This window comes from Lepus europaeus, chromosome 18 (genome assembly GCF_033115175.1).
Source record: "Lepus europaeus isolate LE1 chromosome 18, mLepTim1.pri, whole genome shotgun sequence".
Classification (NCBI taxonomy): domain Eukaryota; kingdom Metazoa; phylum Chordata; class Mammalia; order Lagomorpha; family Leporidae; genus Lepus; species Lepus europaeus.
In genome coordinates this window covers 26906581-26925230 of record NC_084844.1, presented here as the reverse complement: position 1 = coordinate 26925230, position 18650 = coordinate 26906581, and the positions used below count along the sequence as shown (strand labels likewise).

Here is an 18650-nt window from a genome sequence, read left to right as displayed (position 1 = left end):
TTTCCAGCATTTGGAAAGTGAATCAGCAGATAGGAGTTCTCTCTCCACTTCAAATAAATCTAAATAAATATATTAAAAAGTTGTTGGGATAAGTCAACACACCCCATACTTCCCAGATGTGACCCAGAACTGGGTCACATCCAACAGAGCAGGAAGGCTCTGGAAGACACCAAGACACCCTGCAGTATGCTTAATATACTACAGCGGTACCTATGTTGTCTGCTTGACTACAGTGGGATCAAGCACTGTCAGCCAGACACGCTACAGGGAGGCCCACACTGCTTGACACGTGACAGCAGGACCTATGCTGTCTCCTCGACATGCTACAGCGGGACCTACACACCACATTGGGACCCACCATTCATTGGGCACAGCCACTTTTTGTCACTTGAAAAACTACCTCCAAGAAGTGGGTTGAAAGCTTTAGACCTCCAGAGTACTTTTCATAACCCACCTTTGCAATCTCTTTAAACTTTTTGTTTTTTATAATACTTTTTAAATGCTTGATATAGTTTCAGTCTTTCCGAAGAAATGCAGGACCTTCTCTAATGCAAGGTTATATTATGATTAAAGAGTTTTGGAAGCTAAATTAAATGGAGCATTTCAGGGAACAGTTCTAGGAGGGGAGTGGTTAATCATTATTGTAGGACAAGAGTACCAGAGTTTCACATGTAACAATGACAGTGGTTTGTAGTAGGAGACTTGAAGTAACTCATCCCATGAGCTCTCACATCAAGTGAGGTGACCTCCACAGCTCATCAGAGTATCTGTTAGCCTAGGCTCCATGTGCAGGGAGATCTGTGCTAGAGGGGGAAAGCCATCAGGGCTAACTGCGAAGCAGGACCATCTCTGCTTTTATTATAGTTTCTGGCCACAGACAGGCATTTTAGTTTCTCATGTTCAGTCTTCAAAGAAATGCACCCAAGTTGTTTGTGTCTGTGTGTTTGCGTGCATGCTGTGTGCCGGGAGAAGAACCACACACATTTACTTTCAAACAAAAGCCGCCATGTGTTTATTAAGGCACTGCCACTAACTTAAGCACAGCTGACTCTGTTAATCATTATCCCTGCAGTACCACAGTCAGGAAAGTTTCTGAAAAGATGTAACAGGACAGGCTTCTCTTGGGCTTCAACTGGACCTGAAAAGAACAGAAGAAATCACATACTTGACTGACAGCTGCTGGTCACCAGCTAACATGCACTGGCCTTCCTGGCTCAAAGCCCTTCTATTTTACAAATCCATTTCCTTCATGAAACCTATCTGCGAGGCTGGCGCTATGGCATAGCGGGTAAAGCCACCGCCTGCAGTGCTGGCATCCCATATGGGTGCTGGCTCGAGACCTGGCTGCTCCACTTCCGATCCAGCTCCCTGCTAAAGTGCCTGGGAAAACAGCGGAGGATGGCCCAGGTGCTTGGGCTCCTGCACCCACATAGGAGACCCAGAAGCTCCTGGCTCCCGGCTTCGGATCAGCACAACTCCAGCCATTGTGGCCATCTGGGGAACGAACCAGCGGAAAAAAGACCTCTCTGCTTCTGCCTCTGCCTCTCTGTAACTCTTTCAAATAAATAAATAATTTTTTTCTTTTTTTTTAACTTTTATTTAATGAATATAAATTTCCAAAGTACAGCTTATGGATTACAATGGCTTTCTCCCCCGCCCCCATAACCTCCCTCCCACTCGCAACCCTCCCCTTTCCCTCTCCCTCTCCCCTTCCATTCTCATTTTCAATTCTCTAATAAATAAATCTTTAAAAAAAAAAAAAAAGTCTATCTGTACTCCCATACTCTGCTCAACATCCATGAATCTACAAGAAGTCCAAACAGTGAGCTAAGCTGAAGTTCAACCTCCAGGCCACCACGTGAGGTCAAAGATCATGCCACAAAAGGGAAGCATGCTCTGGATCTGAAGTACTGGGTGGCAAAACTAATGTGCGGCCATTACTGAGCTCTGGGAAACAGGGCAAGCCACATACTGACCTCTGGAGAAATGCGAACAGTAAAAGGACTCAAGCAACAGCTCTATCTGAGGATGCCTCTATTAAGTCTACTCTGTCTGCAGATTAAACACGCTCAGTAGCAACAGCTTTTATGACAATTAGTGAAAGCAAGGTTAGCGATCTGACCTCAGAAGAACAAAGCTGGATTGCTGTGACCCACGATAAGAAATCACAAGGAAGGGTCAAACCCACGCCCATCCCACTGCCCTAACTGAAGACGCAGCAACCGAGGGGTTCGGCTAACGGGCGTCCCCTGCAAGCCTGACCACTCATAACAGAAGGATTTTCTTACTTCAAAGAATCTCTTTAGAAGTCTGAGTAATGGTGCAACCTGAAAAAATAAATAAATAAATAAACCAACCTGAGTATTGGTGCAAGTGAAAAACAAGTCATGTACACAAAACCACAATTACTGAAGGTATTGTCAATCGGATCACAAAACAGCAACTGGGAAGACATCAGGGGGAAAAAACTAATCCCAATTCTCCCACACAGTTAGGTCCAGACTCCTCGGTCTACCATTCGGGAGGATTTCAATGCCTCAGATTTTAGAAAAAATTAAGCTGGCTCCAAAGCTGCAAATTGGGATCTACAAAATACTGACCCAGCCACACCCAACACACATACTGTCAGATTCACCCACTTGTCAGTACAGCTGGACACAGTCTCACTCTAGAGAGCAATGCTCTGGTCAAGTCTAATTGCCTTTGGGGCTTACTCTAAAAACAGAAGTTCAGTTTCCAAAGCAGAGGGTGTGTGGCAGAGCAGGCTAAGGCACCATTTGGAGTGCCAGCATCCATACTGGAGTGCCTGGTTCAAGTCCCTCTACTCCCCTTCCAATCCAGCTTCCTACTGCACACCCTGGAAGGCAGCAGATGATGAACCAGCAGATTGTGGGAGACCAGGATGAAGTTCCTGGGTCCTGGCTTCAGCCTGGCCCAGTACAAGCCATTGTGAACTTTTCTGCTAGAGATATTTTATGGTAGAAAAATAAACAAAATAGATAATCAAGATGAGAGTCCAGGTGAACACTCTGCAACAAATCGCATTTTACAACTGGAACGTAACTGCAGGAATATATACTATTGTCTTTCATATCCTCAAAGGAAAAGTACAGGCACCTGCGAATTTAAACATAAATCAACCTACCTGTACATCAGGGCCTTGCCTTTCTCATTCCCCAAGGCAAAGTACCCACTTCTGGGAGAAAAATCCAGGGTGTGAACATGAGAAATATTCTTTTTAACAACTGGAAAGTTTGAAAATACCGTACAGGAAGGAAGGTGAACCTGCAGGAGATAATAAAGGTTTTAAATTACAACTGAGAAATCATTTTCCTTAAATTTTATTCTGCATTCTGTCTTCTTACTGGAACAAGTAGTTCACTTTACTGTGGCTCACATTTAAGTACAATTAGCAAAGTGTTCCAAAATTAAAATCTCAAGGTGCACAGTTGGCACAGTGGTTAACATGCCTATATCCCACACTGGAACACCTGGGTTTGATTCTCAGCTCTGGCTCCCAATTCTTGTTTCCTGCCAGTGCAGATCCTGGGAAGAAGCAAGTACTTGAATCCCTGCCACCCACATGTAAGAACTGGACTGAGCTCCTGGCTCTGGCCTTGATCCAATCCTGGCCATTGCACACATTTGGTAAATGAACCAACAGATGAGAGCTTTTTCTGTCTTTTCCTGCCTCTCAAATAATTTTTTTAAAAGTTTTTTATATGATCTTTAAGTGAAAGGGATGGGAGGAAAGACAGCATTCATAAGGCATCTAACATGGTGCCTATGAGATTCAAATGTCTGATAAACAAATCAATTAACTAAAGTGGAAAGTCAACAGCTGCAGGGCCAGTGCTATAGTGCAGATCTCTCTCTCTCTCTCTCTCTCTCTGCCTCTCTGTAACTCTTTCAAATAAATAAATCCTGAAAGAAAAAAAAAAGTCAATGGTTGCCACTAATGCCCTAATTTAATGACCACAGTGAAGAATACTGAAATCTGGGGCTGGCAGGTTAAGCCACCACATGTAACATGGGCATCCCATATGGGCACCAGTTTAAACCTGCTGCTCCACTTCTGATCCAGCTCCCTGCTAATGTACCTGGGAAAGCAGCTTAAGATAGCCCAAATGCTTGGGTCCCTGGTCCCACATGGGAGACCTGAGAGCAGTTCTGGGCTCCTGGCTTCAGCCTGAACAGCCCTGGCTGATCAATCTATTTGAGGAGTGAACCAGCGGATGGGAAGATCTCTCTTGCTGTGTCTCCTATATCACCCCTCTAACTCTGCCTTTCAAATAAACAAAATTTTTTTAAAAAAACTAAAATCTGATCACAGAGATAATTTAAACATTAATGAAGAGTTTCATTTTATACAACTTAAAAGTCATATACTGTCTTACAACTTATACTCAAAATGTTATCAAGTCTCCCAGTATCACAAAATTGCACTTTGTTTTTTAACTAAGTGTTAACCAATTTGCCTTTTGCAATCTCTCCACAAGGAGAGCTGAATCATGAAAACCCAACTCAACAAGTGAAACTGTTCTGATTGAGAGAGAGCCAGCTCACACTGGAGCCAGACCTAAGCATAAGGAGGGCAGGTTCAGTCTGCACAGCACAGTTTCAATGCTAAAGCGCTGGTGCTAATGAAAAATGGTCTCAGGGCCGGCGCTGTGGCCTGAAGCACCGGCATCTCATATGGGCGCCGGTTCGAGAACCGGGTGCTCTACTTCCAATCCAGCTCTCTGCTGTGGCCTGGGAAAGCAGTACAAGATGACCCAAGTCCTTGGGCCCTTACACCCACGTGGGAGAGCTGGGGGTAGCTTCTGGCTCCTGGCTTCGGATCGGCACAGTTCCGGCCATTGCATCCAATTGGGGAGTGAACCAGTGGATGGAAACCTCTCTCTCTGCCTCTCCTCTCTCTGTGTAATTCTTTCAAATAAATATATATATTTTTTTGACACGCAGAGTTAAGACAGTGAGAGAGACAGAGAGAAAGGTCTTCCTTCCGTTGGTTCACCCCCCAAATGGCCGCTACAGCCAGCGCTGAGCCAATACGAAGCCAGGAGCCAGGTACTTCCTCTTGGTCTCCCACGCAGGTGCAGGGCCCAAGCAGTTGGGCCATCCTCCACTGCCTTCCCGGGCCATAGCAGAGAGCTGGACTGGAAGAAGAAGAACCGGGACAGAATCCGGTGCCCAGACTGGGACTAGAACCCAGTGTGCCGGCACCGCAGGCAGAGGATTAGCCTACTGAGCTATGGAGGATTAGCCTAGTGAGCCACGGCACCGGCCCAAATAAATAAATCTTAAAAAAAAAAAAAAAGGAAAAATGATCTCAACCTAGTGAGGCTAAGTTAGCAGCACCCCAATTTGATTTTAACATTTAAAGTTCTTACACACCTTTCTACACCTAGTCTCAAGAAATTAAGTGCAGTTTTTTTATTTTTTAAAGATTTATTTATTTGAAAAAGTTACACAGAGAGGAAAGGCAGAGAGAGAGAGAATGAGAGGTCTTCCACCTGCTGGTTCACTCCCCACTGTCCACAATGGTCGGAGCTGCACCAATATGAAGCCAGGAGCCAAGAGCTTCCTCTGGGTGTTCCCATGCGATACAGAGGCCCAAGGACTTGGGTCATCTTCTTCTACCGCTTTCCAAAGCCATAGCAGAGAGCTGGATCAGAAGTGGAGTAGCTGGGTCTTGAACCGGCGCCCATGAGATGCCGGCACTGCAGGCAGCAGCTTACCCACTATGCCACAGAGTATTTTTTTTTTTTTTTTTTTAGAACATAAAGCAGACTCCTCTTCTGAGGAGCGAAGTCAAAATATGTGTATTGCAGAATGTTTTTACACTGAGTCTGGGAATGCAGAAATTCCTTGCTGCTTGGTAAGTGGCTTGTCTTCCTGTGTTTTGTTTGGGCTACTGTAAGTTTGCACACTCTAGGCAAGTGACAACTATGAACAGGGATCCAAACATCAGCGCAGCAGAACATCTGGGTAAAACACATTTGCTACAGGGCAAGAACAGTGCTGTCATGTTGTCCCCACCCTACCTGTCACCTGATACTCTTATGGGATCCTTAACTTGGCTGGCAAGGCACTGAAGTGTGGGGGGCTGGTTTTCTGACTCTTCTGAATCAAAACACACAAGAACCAATGTATCATTTGAGTAATTTCTTACAGATAATTTGTATCGCGCCACCCTTTTCATTTCCAGCCTAAAAAAGGAACATATTGTCTCTGTACTTAGAGCCACCTAAACCAACTGCCTGCTATAAGTAAGGGTCAAAATCAGAGGAAAAGAAATGTGGCGATTTTCTAAAATTTATTTTTGGCAAAAGGTAACTGTGTGCTTTTGCAGCTAAATAAACAGACCAGGGCACCAGAAATACTGTGGTAAACACACACATTTATAATCTTTGATGTAAATGGTGCCCCTTGGACGCGGTGCCCTCAAGCAACAAGCAACTTACACGACCAACACAGTGGCCATGCACTCACACAACGTACTCTGTGCTCCTCAGGTGCAGGACACACACCAACTCACCCGCCTCTACTTGTAAATGTCATCTCTGCTGACGTGGAGTGGGGAGGCGGTGGGGGCGAGGAAGGAGGAGGGCTGTGTGTTTACAACCTGCTCTAGGCTCAGTACTAGCTACCTGCAGAGTTCCCCAGCAAAATCTCTCACTGCATCCGCATTTGGTGCCTCTTCCTTCAGACAAGTGACCACACCTGGCTAGGACTCCTGTGTTTTGCTGACCTCTATTTATGGCCCATGTACTAGAAGCTATTTAACTATTAATTAATAGAAAGCCCAAAAAGACTCCGCTTCATCAACTCATTCCCTTTATCCAGCACTGTTTCTGACTCGACAGTTAACAGTCTAGATATCCAAAGTCAACACGTAAAAGCTAATCCTCCACCACTTAATGGATACGAAGTCCCACCACTTTCTCCTGGATCCAAGGCTGTAGCCTTCATAACCATCTGTCTTTGGGGTCTCCTATTGGTGTAATGGCTTGGATTTACAGTCACTGCTTTGTGCTAGGGTAACAGAAACTGTTGCAATCATTACAAGCACTTGCATTTTACTGGCACCGCCACTGCTTCGCTGAGGCCCTCTGAAGCTGCCACGCCTGGCTTCTTTCCATTAGATATGATGGCTGACTACCATTTAAAACACATGATTTGGCTCTTACTAATGAATTCCTTGTATGCTTTCGCCACAATAAAAACACATAAATGCTGTCACAATCACTGAAGCAAACTAGGCAGAACTAACTATGATGCGTCTTGCAGAATAGATTATGTCAACAGGAGATGCATCCCGTGGTTTTCAAAAACAATTTACTACTATTAAAATGATGAAAGGTTAATATGCACTAGTACACCACTCCCATTAGAGGAGCAGGGATTTTAAGGCTGACTTGAATTAGAACCTTCTCATGTATCAAATGATCCAATCAACAGAGGGAATAAAATGCAACACTCTATTTTTCAATTTTTTTTCCAACAAAATGCTTTCTCAGGAAATCTTATGCAGAATCCCAATATATGCCACACCTAACAGAGACACTGCTCTATGTAATATGGCCAGAGCTTAGCCTCATCCTTGTTCTACTGACCATGTAAAATTCTGTGCAGATTCTAGGGATCTGAGAACTTTCTGGAAAACCCACTGTAGTGCTAGAAAGAATATGAAACCTAGAAGCAAATTCTGTCCTTTACTACCTGTTGATTGTGGACAAATTCATCCTCTAATGGACTGTTATTTCAAAGAACTTTCGAAGAACTGTTTGTAAATGTTAGTAAGCTATACACTATTACACAGTGCCAATGAAGTATGGAAGGCTTTTTGCTAACTGAGCAAGGTCAAACTAACTGTCTTGTAAAATATTTTCAATCTAATGGCATATACATACAATAGCACCAGGCAATATCACTACTTCAAGTTCTATGCCATCAGTATACTTGGTGTCCAGAGCAATTATCTGTTAAATGAAGAAATTGATTCTGTCTGAAGAGTAGGAAACAAATGGGGTGACATTTAAGCTCAGCTGTGAAGTTGGGCAGGAGTTAACATAGGCCCAAGGCTGCTATTCTGTATTTTGTTGTTGTTGTTTTTAAGATTCTATCATTTATTTGAGAGACAGACTTACAGATAGAGAGGGAGAGACATAGAGAAAGGTCTTTCATCACTGGTTCACTCCCCAAATGGCTGCAATGACCGGAGCCAATCTGAAGCCAGAAGCCAGGTACTTCTTCCAAGTTTCTCATGTGGATGCAGGGGCCCAAGCAGTTGAGCCATTTTCCGCTGCTTTTTCCAGGCCATCAGCAGAGAACTGGATCAGGAGAGAAGCTGGGACATGAGCCAGCACCCATACGGATGGTGGCGCCACAGGAAGAGGCTTAGCCCACCACACCATAGCGCTGGCCCCCAAGGCTGCTATTCTTAGACACCTGCCCGTAAAGCATAGCCTGCGGGCAGTATTCAGGACCACCACTGTCAAACTTTCCCTACGTGATCAGGGTGGCTCACTCTGCTGAAATCATCTGTACAAACAATGCAGCTTATAGTAACCTGGTTTTATATCTGGAAGCTGAGATTTTTGATACACACTAGATAGAAGGCGCCTACTTGAACCCCCAATAAAAACCTGGGCATGGAGTCTCTCTAATGAGCCTCCTAGTAGAAAACACTGGGGAAGCTGTACATGTTCTGTTTGACTCCACTGGGAGAACATTCTTGGAAGCCTGACCTGGTTTCCTCTGAATTTGCTACCATTCATGCACCTTCTCCCTTTGCTGATTTTGATTTGTTCCCTTTCACTATAACAAATCTTTGCCAATAGTATGACCACATGCTGAGTCTTTCTTGTAAATCATCAAATCTGGGGGTGGTCCTGGGGACTGCCAGCTATCGGAATGGCAATATACCTACAATATTTTCAAGTTCAGTTTATTTTCAAAATCTATGAAACAGGGCAGGCATTTGGCCTAGTGGTTGGCCTAGTAGGCAGGACACTGGTTAAGACATCCAAGTCCCATGTAAAAGTGCCTACATCAACACCTGGCTCCAGGCCCGGACTCCAGCTTCCTGCTAATGCAAACTCTAAGAGGCAGCAGTTCAAGTCATTCAACTCCTGCCACTCATGTAGGAGGCATGTGAACCCCAGTCCACCCCCAGAAACTGCAGCATTTAAAGGGCTAGGCGGGAGGGTGGACCAGCAGATGATAGCTCTCTAATAAATACATAAATTTTTTTTAAAAATCTAAGAACTGCCTCCACTCCATTAAGACAACAGGCTTTAAAAAAGGCAGATGAGGAAAGAAAACTGTAGAGAAGTAATGGATTTGCCTGACAGATATTCCTTAAAACTTCAAAAAGTTTGTGGAGGGGACAGAATTGCGGCATAGCGAGAAAAGCCACCACCTGTGACACCAACATCCCATATAGGTGCCGGTTCATTTCGCAGCTGCTCCACTTCTGATCCAGCTCTCTGCTAATGGCCTGGGAAAGTAGCAGAAGATGGCCCAAGTACTTGGGTCCACGAACCTATGTAGGAGACCTGGAAGAAGATCCTGGGCTCCTGGCTTCAGCCTGGCCCAGCCCCAGATGTTGTAGCCACCTGAGTGTGAACCAGCAGATGAAAGATCTCCCTCTCTCTAATTTTAACTTAAAAACAAATAAATAAATCTTAAAAAAAAAAAAAAAAGTTTAGGTGTGGAACATGATGGAATTAAAAGATAAGTTTATTTTGGTGCAAAAAATTCTGAAATCCAGGCTTAATTACTTCATAATATGTATTTTCCACAAACTTTTTGCAGACTCCTTGTATTCACACATGTCAAATTTTCTGGCACCAAAATAAACATTCCTTTTAATTCCACTTTGCATGTACTGCTGAGAACGGGCAGGACAGCTTTCCCCAAGAAACTGACGTAATATTTATTTGGTGGACTTTGTAGGTCATCTTAACAACCACACCCACAAGCTACAATACTAGTAATTCTACTTCTAAATAAGATACACTTCTAAAACATAATTCAACATTCATTCCTGTTTCTTTTCCATGGCTTCACCTTACAGTTTAAAATTATCAGCACATCTTAAAAGGGGTAAAGAATTATTACCAGTCTGACTGCTTCTTTCATTTTTTCCGAAGCAATTGCCAAGATTTCTGTAGTAGGATTGAAGGCCATAGAAGAAACACCTGTCACCAAGTTCATTATAGCTTTGATTGGCTTTGGGTTCGTTTCTTGGAGACAAGAATCTTGGCTGTATATGTTAACGACTCCACAACTGGAACTGTAAAGAGAAAGGGGAATAAAGCAGTTAAAAACAAGTAAAAGGGTTTTCACAACACAAGGGAATTTAGAATTAACACCACAAACTGATACTTGCAAGAATGTACAGAAGAAGAAATAGTGGCTGGAGAGTTCACTCCATGGCCAAAGCTGGACACATCCTGGGGCCAACATCATGGTGTAATGAATAGGGTGCATTCCATACTGGAATGCCAGTTGAAGCCCAAGACCCAGGCACCAGCAGACTCAGTATCTGCTGAAGATTGCTCTGTTTCCAACATGCTGTTTTGTTACTGCATCATCCCAACTGGACAAATGAGCAGAAGTAAACTCGGACCCTCAAGCCCTTGTAATAAGGGTCCTAAACCTATTCACCAAGGCTCCACCCCCATGAGTTAATCACCTTCTTCAATGTCACACCTCTTAATACCATCACCTCGGCAATTAAGTTTTTCTTCCTTTTTTTTTTTTTCTTCAATTTGAGAGGCAGAGTTACAGACAGAGAGGCAGAGACAGAAAAAAAGGTCTTCCATCCACTGGTTCACTCCCCAAATAGCCACAACAGCCAGAACTGGGCTGATCTGAAGGCAGAAGGCAGGAACTTCATCCAGGTCTCCTATGAGGCTGCAAGGGCCCAACAACTTGGGCCATCCTCTGCTGCTTTCCCAGGCACATTAGCAGGGAGCTGGATCAGAAGCTCATATGGGGTGCTGGTGCTACAGGCGAAGGTTTAATCTATTACAGCACAGTTCCGGCCTAGGAAGCACTTTTTCAGACCACAGCACAAACTGAATTAATAAATGCAATATAAATCTTAAAGATACAAGAAACTAAGCCTCAGTCTCACAAGAGTAACACATACACTACATGTACTCTCACTCCAACCATTCAAATATCCTCATTTACAGAAAGGCGTGTGGTGCTGGCAGTTAAGTCACCACTCGGGATGCTCATACCCCAGATCAGAGCACCTGGTTCCACTCTTCCAATCCAGCTTCCTGCTAATGCATACCTCAGGGGCAGTACAAGATTGCCCAAGTATTTGCCACTCATATGGGAAACCCAGATTGAGTTTCGGGTTCCAAGTTTAAGCTGGGCCTAGCACTGACTGTTTCCAGGATTTCCAGAGTGAACTAGTGGATAAGATCTCTTCTTTGTGTCTGCCTTTCAAATAAAATGAAAGTGAAGAAACAAAAATTTAGGTGGTACAGTGGGTTAAGCCTCTGTTCATGACACCTGCATCCCATACTAGAGTGTGCTGGTCAAGTCCTGGCTGCTCCACTTCCAATCCAGCTCCCTGCCTGGAAAAGCAGCAGATGTTGCTTCAAGTATTTGGGGCCCTGCCACTTAAATGGGAAACCAAGATGGAGTTCCAGGCCCCTGACTTCCACCAGCCATTGCAGTCATGAGGAGTGAACCAGCAAATGGAAGACAGACTCTCTCTCTCTCTCTCTCTCTCTCTCTCTCTCTTCCCTGCGTCCCTCCCTCCCTCCCTGTCTGTCTCTCTCTCTCTCTGACTCTCCTTCTTTCTGTATGTAACTCTGGCTTTGTAATAAACAAATAATTACATATTTTAGAAATAAATAAGGAGTAATGTTGTGGTATAATGGGTAAAGCCACTGCCTGCGACGCCTGCATCCCAATATGGGCTCCAACTCATGTCCTGGCTGCTCCACTTCCGATCCAGGTCCCTGCTAATGGCCTGAGAAAACAATGGAAGACTGCACCCATGTGGGAGCCCCAGAAGAAGCTCCTGGCTCCTGGCTTCAGCCTGGCCCCACCCTGGCTGTTGCAGCCATCTAGGGAGTGAACCAGCAGACAGAAGATCTCTCTTTCTCTGACACTCCCTCTCTCCCTGTGACTCTCACTTTCAAATAAATAAATCTTTATTCTCATTTACTCAATTAGCAGGCACAATGAATACAGACAAATTCAGTTCACATGGAAGATTCTATAGTTAAAAATTACGGCTAACACATAAATGGTACATCAGAATTATCTGGTGCGTCAAAGTCTTCCAATTATTTACATATATATTTTCTCAACTGATCCTAGTAATCCCTTAATTTAATAGAACCAATTTATATACCCAAACTAACCACTCAAGAGAAACAATACATATCTTTGGTTTATAGAATTCCTATGGACTGAATGTTTGGACTTCCATCGCTGAATGCTAAAATCCCAACCTGCAATGTGATGATATGAGGAAGTATAGCCTTTGGGAAATAACTTATAAAAGCAAAGCCTTCATACATGGCCTAATGCCCTGGTAACAAACCCCAGACAACTCTCTTCTCTTTCCCTCATAAGAAGAGCAGAGTGAGCAGTCTACCATCTGCAGGCAGGCACAGGGCCCTTACTAGAACCCACCCATGATGACACCCTCATCTCAACCATACAGCATCTCAAACTATGACAAACAATTTCTGTTTATAAGTCACCCAGCCTACTGTGCTGTTACAGAACCTTGAACTGACTGAAGCAAACTGCATCTTATTTGCATTTTTTACTTGGATCACAGTATTTACTCACTGTACTTATTTTACACTAAATCTTTTTTTGCTAAAAATTGATCTATACCTAAATTCATCTTAATTAAGGATAAAAAGTCATAATCCATAAGGCTCTTCTAAATACCAATTTTAAATTAGATCTTAAACTGCCTATAGCCCATGCTGGAGTGCTGGATCCATCCCAGACACACAACTTCCTGTCCAGCTTCCTGCTAATGCATCTGGGAAGGCAGTGGATGGTGGCCCAGGCAGAAAAGTCCGTCATCCATGTGGGAGACTCAAGAGTTCCAGGTTCCTGGCTTTGGCCTGGCCCAGATCTGGCTATTTTGAGTATTTGGGGAATAAACCAGTGAAAGGAAAAATTTCTCTCTCCCCTCCTCTTTCTGCCAGTATTTCAAATAAATAAATGTATCTTTAAGAAGAAAAGAAAAAATGGAGCCAGTGTTGTGGCACAGCAAGTTATACTGCAGCCTGTAGAGCCAGTACCCCATGTGGACGCTGGTTTTGAATCCTGACTGCTCCACTTTCAATCCAGCTCCCTACTAATGTGCCTGGGAAAACAGTGGAAGATGGCAAAGTCCTTGGGCCCCTGCAACCACATGGGAGACCCAGAAGAAGCTCCTGGCTTCAGCCTGGCCGAGCCCTGGCCGTTGTGGCCATCTGGGGAGTGAAACAGCATGGAAGATTTCTCTCTTTCTAGCTCTTTCAACTAAATAAACCTTAAAAAAAAAAAAAAAAAGAAAAGAAAAAAAATCTTATCATAACAAATATTGAATCCTTTCTTTAATAGTGACTATTAATTTTTAATTGACTCACTTAAATTTGTGGAATAAAAACAGTAATTATTTTGATATATGGAAAATTACAATTGGATTCGTGCTATAACTAGGGCAGGTGCTGTGGCACAGCGGGTTAAGCCTCAAAGGTCAACATCCATATGGGTGCCAGTTCCAATCCCAGCTGCTCCACTTCTAATCCAGCTCCCTGCTAATGCTCCTGGGAAAGCAGCAGAAAATGGTCCAAGTGCTTGGGCCCCTGGCACCCACGTTGGGAGACCCAGATGGAATTTCAGGCTCCTGGCCCAGCCCTGACACTCATGGCCATTTGAGGAGTGAGAAACAGCGGATCAAAGATCTCTCTTTCTCTGTCTCTTCCGCACTGTCACTCTTTAAAATAAATAAATCTTAAAAAGAAAAAAAAAGATCATAACTAATTATAATACACATTTATGAGTAGCTAGTATTCGTTGAACAGTGTCCATATGCCTAGAAGTATACAAAGTGTTGCAGGAATTTACCCAAGAAAAATGTGTATCTGCACAAAATATCAGAGAAACCCAAGAACGCAACAAAGCAGTAAGATCTACAGTGATCTGGAGCCTCAAGGAAGGGAACCTCAGCATGAGAGCAAGGTACTCCAGGCAAGCTGTATGCTAGAGACAGGGGTCAAGCTGGGGAAGGCAGGTACCAGGTGAACAAACCAGGATATCACAGGAACGGTTAGAAATAAGAGGACTGACTAGCTCACCCCTCAACTTCTGACAGAAGAACAACCTGATCCCTCACCTGACCTGACCTCACACCCCACCCACAGGTGACTCAATTAAGAGTGAGCTCCTGAGTCACAGGCAGCTACAAACAGACCAGCAACCACCAAGGCTCCTCGTACACAAAGTTCTTCCCAAAATGGAATGACTGACCCTTAGCCAGGTCAATACCTCACTTATGAACTGGGATTCGGAACCACTACCATGTGTTCTAGGAATGACAGTCAAGGCTGAAAAAACACAGAAAGAGAACACTGGAGCCATGAAGGAAGGAATAAATTTCACGAGCCAGAGGAAAAACAAAATCCAAAACCATATGGTACATCAGCAGTTCATCAATCAGGGAGAACTGTGTTCCCTGGGACACCTGGCACTGTGTGGGGACATTCTGATTGCCTCACTGGGGAGTGAAGAGTGAGGAGTGACGAATGGCACTGGCATCTAGCAGGAAGACGCTACGGTGCTGCTCCACATGCTCCAGCGCACAGGACAGCCCCACAGCAGACAGCCGCAGTGCATCATCCAGCCCAAATCAAGAGCACGCTGAAGGCGAACACGGCCCTGGTTCCCACACTTCACAGTGCAGAGGAATCACCTAGAGTGACCAACAGGTCCCTGGGCTTCAGGTGCCCACTGCCTGCCCTAGCATTCTCCAACTCACAGGGCTGCAGAGGCACCCAGCAATCTTGGCTTTTAAACACTACCCTGGGTATTGTGATGCAGGAAAGGGTTTAAGCACCATACTTACCAGAAATCCTCAAGGACGAAGCTAACTGGTAAGGACAAGAGTATTCTGAAAAAGCAGCCAACAAGAGAAGCTGCAATACCGTAATGGCAGAACATAACACAGAACGTCACCACGGGACTCACAGCCCCAGCACCAGGGCTGCTGGAACCCTGCTGACAGGTACACTCTACTCCAGATCCTTGTGGCCTGATCTGCACACCCACACAGCTGTCCTCTTCTTCACTGTCCTGGGAAGGCAGCCTGAGCAAGTCTAGTCCACCAGCACAGCCAAAGCAATCCCCCAGAACTTACAACCAAACAAGCTGAGGAGGAAACTTAAATTCTCTCTCCTTTGTGGAATTCTCTAAGATTGACCTCTCCTGAGTTCCCCTCATCCGCAGTCTCTGTCGGTCACCTCTTTGTCCACTGACTCCCATCTACAGTGCCTCATCCCATTTACTTCCATGTACCACCTACCACTCATATCCAATCAGCATCAACATCCACAGTCCTAACTCGGCACTGCATTTTTTTAAATTTTTTTTTGCTTATTTATTTATTTGGCAGAACACCACAGAGATGGACAGACAGAGAGCTCTTCCATCAGCTGGTTCACTTCCCAAAACAGCCACTGCTGGGCCAGGCTGAAGCCAGGAGTCTAGAATTCCATCCGGGTAACTCCATCTGGGTCTCCTACATGGGTGGCAGGGGGCCACGTACTTGCGGCACCCTCCACTGCCTACCCAGGCACATTAGCAGGAAGCTGGATCAGAAGCAGAGCAGCACTCAGATATGGGATGCCAGCACATCAAAATGGCAGCATAACCTGCTGTGCCACAACAGCAGCCCCTGCATTACATTTTTAAAATTTTTATTTTTTTCATTTTATTTGAGAAACAGAGACAGATAGATGAAGAGAGTCTACTCCCCAGGTGGTTCCAATAGCCAGGGCTGAACGAGACTAAAGCCAGAGCCCCAAACTCAGTCCAGGTCTCCCATGTGAGTGGCAGAGACCTAAGTACCTGAGCCAGGATATGCATCAGCAGGAAGCTGGCTGAGAAGCACAACAGCCAAGACTCAAACCAGCCACTCCGATATGGGATGCAGGAGTCTCGAGCAGCAATTGAATTGCTGGAACATATGCCCAGACCCCGCACCACATAAACTGCCTGCGGGCCTGCCCATGAGTCCGTCTCTCCCAACACAGCTCTTCCTCCCTCATTCAATGGCAGTTCACACCACCAGCTGCCTAGATCTAGAGCCTGAAAATGACTGCTTCTCCCCCGCCTCTTTCGCCTGTGTCCTCTATTCCCTTTCCCCTGCCCTCGTGATTATTACCTGACGTCTGCCTGTTATTGCAGTGAACACACTCAAGCTCACCTCCTTGACCCTCTCCTCCCTATACAGTCCATCAGGAGAATACCTACCTCAAATCCTTGAAAGTCAGAAACGATCACGAGTCTCCTCTGCTTAAAAGCCTTGAGAAGGGGCGGGAGGGACGGGGAAAGGTTGTTCATGGGCAATGAGGTAGATAAAAGCAAGCAGTTCTGGTGTCCTACTGTACAGTAGGATAACTACACATAAGGATAATATACTGTTTATTTTTTAAAAAAACTAGAAGCTGGTAGGCATTTGGCCTAGTGGTTAAGATGCTGGTTAAGACATCCACATCCCATCTCCAAGTACCTGGGTTTAATACCCAGTTCTGCCTCCTGACTTCAGCTGCCTGCAGTAGACCCTGGGAAACAAGAAGTGACAACTCAAGTAACTGGGACCCTACCATCTACATGGGAGACACAGACTGAGCTCCCAACTCCTGGCTTTGGCCCAGCCCAGCCCAAGTCATTGCAGGCAACTGGGAAGTGAATCAGTGGATGGGAGTGCATGCTCTCTCTCTTCTCCCTGATTAAATAAGCTAAAAGAAAGGATTCTGAATGTTTTCACCATAAAGAAATGTTAATGTCTGAATAGATGTTTACATAATAAACATTACAAAATGTACACATACATGGAATCACACATGTGATATAACTCTTACATATCAAAGTTTTTTAAATCCTTGAGGATTTCTCTTTCTATTCAATATAATGTCCACACTGCAGCACATCATGAGGACCAGCAAAAGCTGTGCCCTGTCTGCTGACCTTTGTAGCCCAACCCTTAGCTGTCATCCCACCTCTGCTCCACTCAGACACCAATGTGAATTCTTTCACCTCCATATCTCACCCTTTCCATCACCTGCAATGTCTTTCTCCAAATCCTACCTGGCCTTCAAAATGCCCAACTCAAGTGCCAGTGATCGCCAAAAAACTCTTCTAAATGTTCAGCTAGAACAAATCTCACCACTTTCTATGTTCTTTAAAAGACATCGTATCTCAACTGCAGTCTTAATGAAGGTTTACCTCTGTAAACAGATGTATGTATATATCCATCTCCCTCAACATCACGAACTATGAGGTTTTGTTTTCTGCCCTATAATCCTTAGCTCACCGCCTAATACGTTTGTTCTATTTATTTATTTACCTATCTGTTTTTGAGAGGAAGAGAAATGTCTCATCCCCCTAGGTCATTCTTCAAATACCCACAAAAACCCCAGACCAGAAGCCAAAGCCATGAGTACAAATGCAACCCAGTTCTCCCATGTGGGTGGCAGGAATCCAAATACTTGAACCATGACTGCTGTCTTTCAGAGTCAGCACCGGCAGGAGGACAAGGGGCTGGAGCTGGGAATCAAACCCAAGTACTGCAATCTGGGACACAGTTCTCTTAAACACTAGGCTAACTGCCCGCCTCCCAAATGTTTTCATAAATGAGGAAACTAAGGCAAAAACACAGCACTGAATAAAACAGGTCTGTCTTACAATATAAAACATACATGTCCTGAAAGATTTTCTAGACGGAAAAGGAAACCTATCTAAATGTTAAATGAGAACACCAAAATGAAGAACCTCTGTGGGTGTGAACCCAGTGAAAAGAAGGATGTACTTTTCTCTGAAGGAAGGAGACATCTTCTATTTTGCTTATGGCCTTCTCTAAATACTGACAGAGTTTGTGGATTCAAAAGGCTTTCACAGCCTAGGAAGCTCATATCAAGAGCCTTGGGTGATCACTGCTGTCATACATAAGAGTGTTAATTGTTAAATTAACAACAGGAGTCCCATGTAGGACCTCTGTCCTTAAAGAGTTGTATTATCAGAGTTAACAATAAAACTTATTCTCAAAGATTTATTTCATTTTAGTGTATTAAGTGGAGGATTTTCTTATGTCTCACAAGTTTTAGTTATGTCCAACTCCATTGCTTGTTTTCTTAGGCGCTTCCTTAATTAATGATAAAACATGTTCTCAAAGACTTATTTTCTTTGAATGTTATTAAATGGAGGATAGTCTTATGTCTTATAAGTTATATCTAAGTGCTCGCAAAAGAAGTATCATTCCTAGGTGCTTCTTTAAAGCTAATCAAGTTTCTCAAAAAAAAAAAAAAAAAAAAATGAAGTTAACTTCGAGATGCAATGACTTTGAACAGCCCTTTGCCTCGACTGTTGAAGAACAGGTTTTTTTT

General features: G+C 44.2%; 1 protein-coding gene across 1 annotated transcript in view; it reads right to left on the bottom strand.

Moving 5' to 3' along the window:
- Nucleotides 1–994: 994 nt before the first annotated feature.
- Nucleotides 995–18650, bottom strand: part of UTP18 (UTP18 small subunit processome component) — a 39962-nt gene continuing 22306 nt past the window's right edge. Inside the window, exons 11-14 of the mRNA XM_062175592.1 lie at nucleotides 10129–10303; nucleotides 3146–3285; nucleotides 2289–2327; nucleotides 995–1138 (exon numbers count right to left, since the gene is read on the bottom strand). Of these exons, the coding sequence (XP_062031576.1) occupies nucleotides 2303–2327; nucleotides 3146–3285; nucleotides 10129–10303 (340 nt within the window). The 3' untranslated portion in view covers nucleotides 995–1138; nucleotides 2289–2302. The remainder of the gene's footprint in view (nucleotides 1139–2288; nucleotides 2328–3145; nucleotides 3286–10128; nucleotides 10304–18650) is intronic.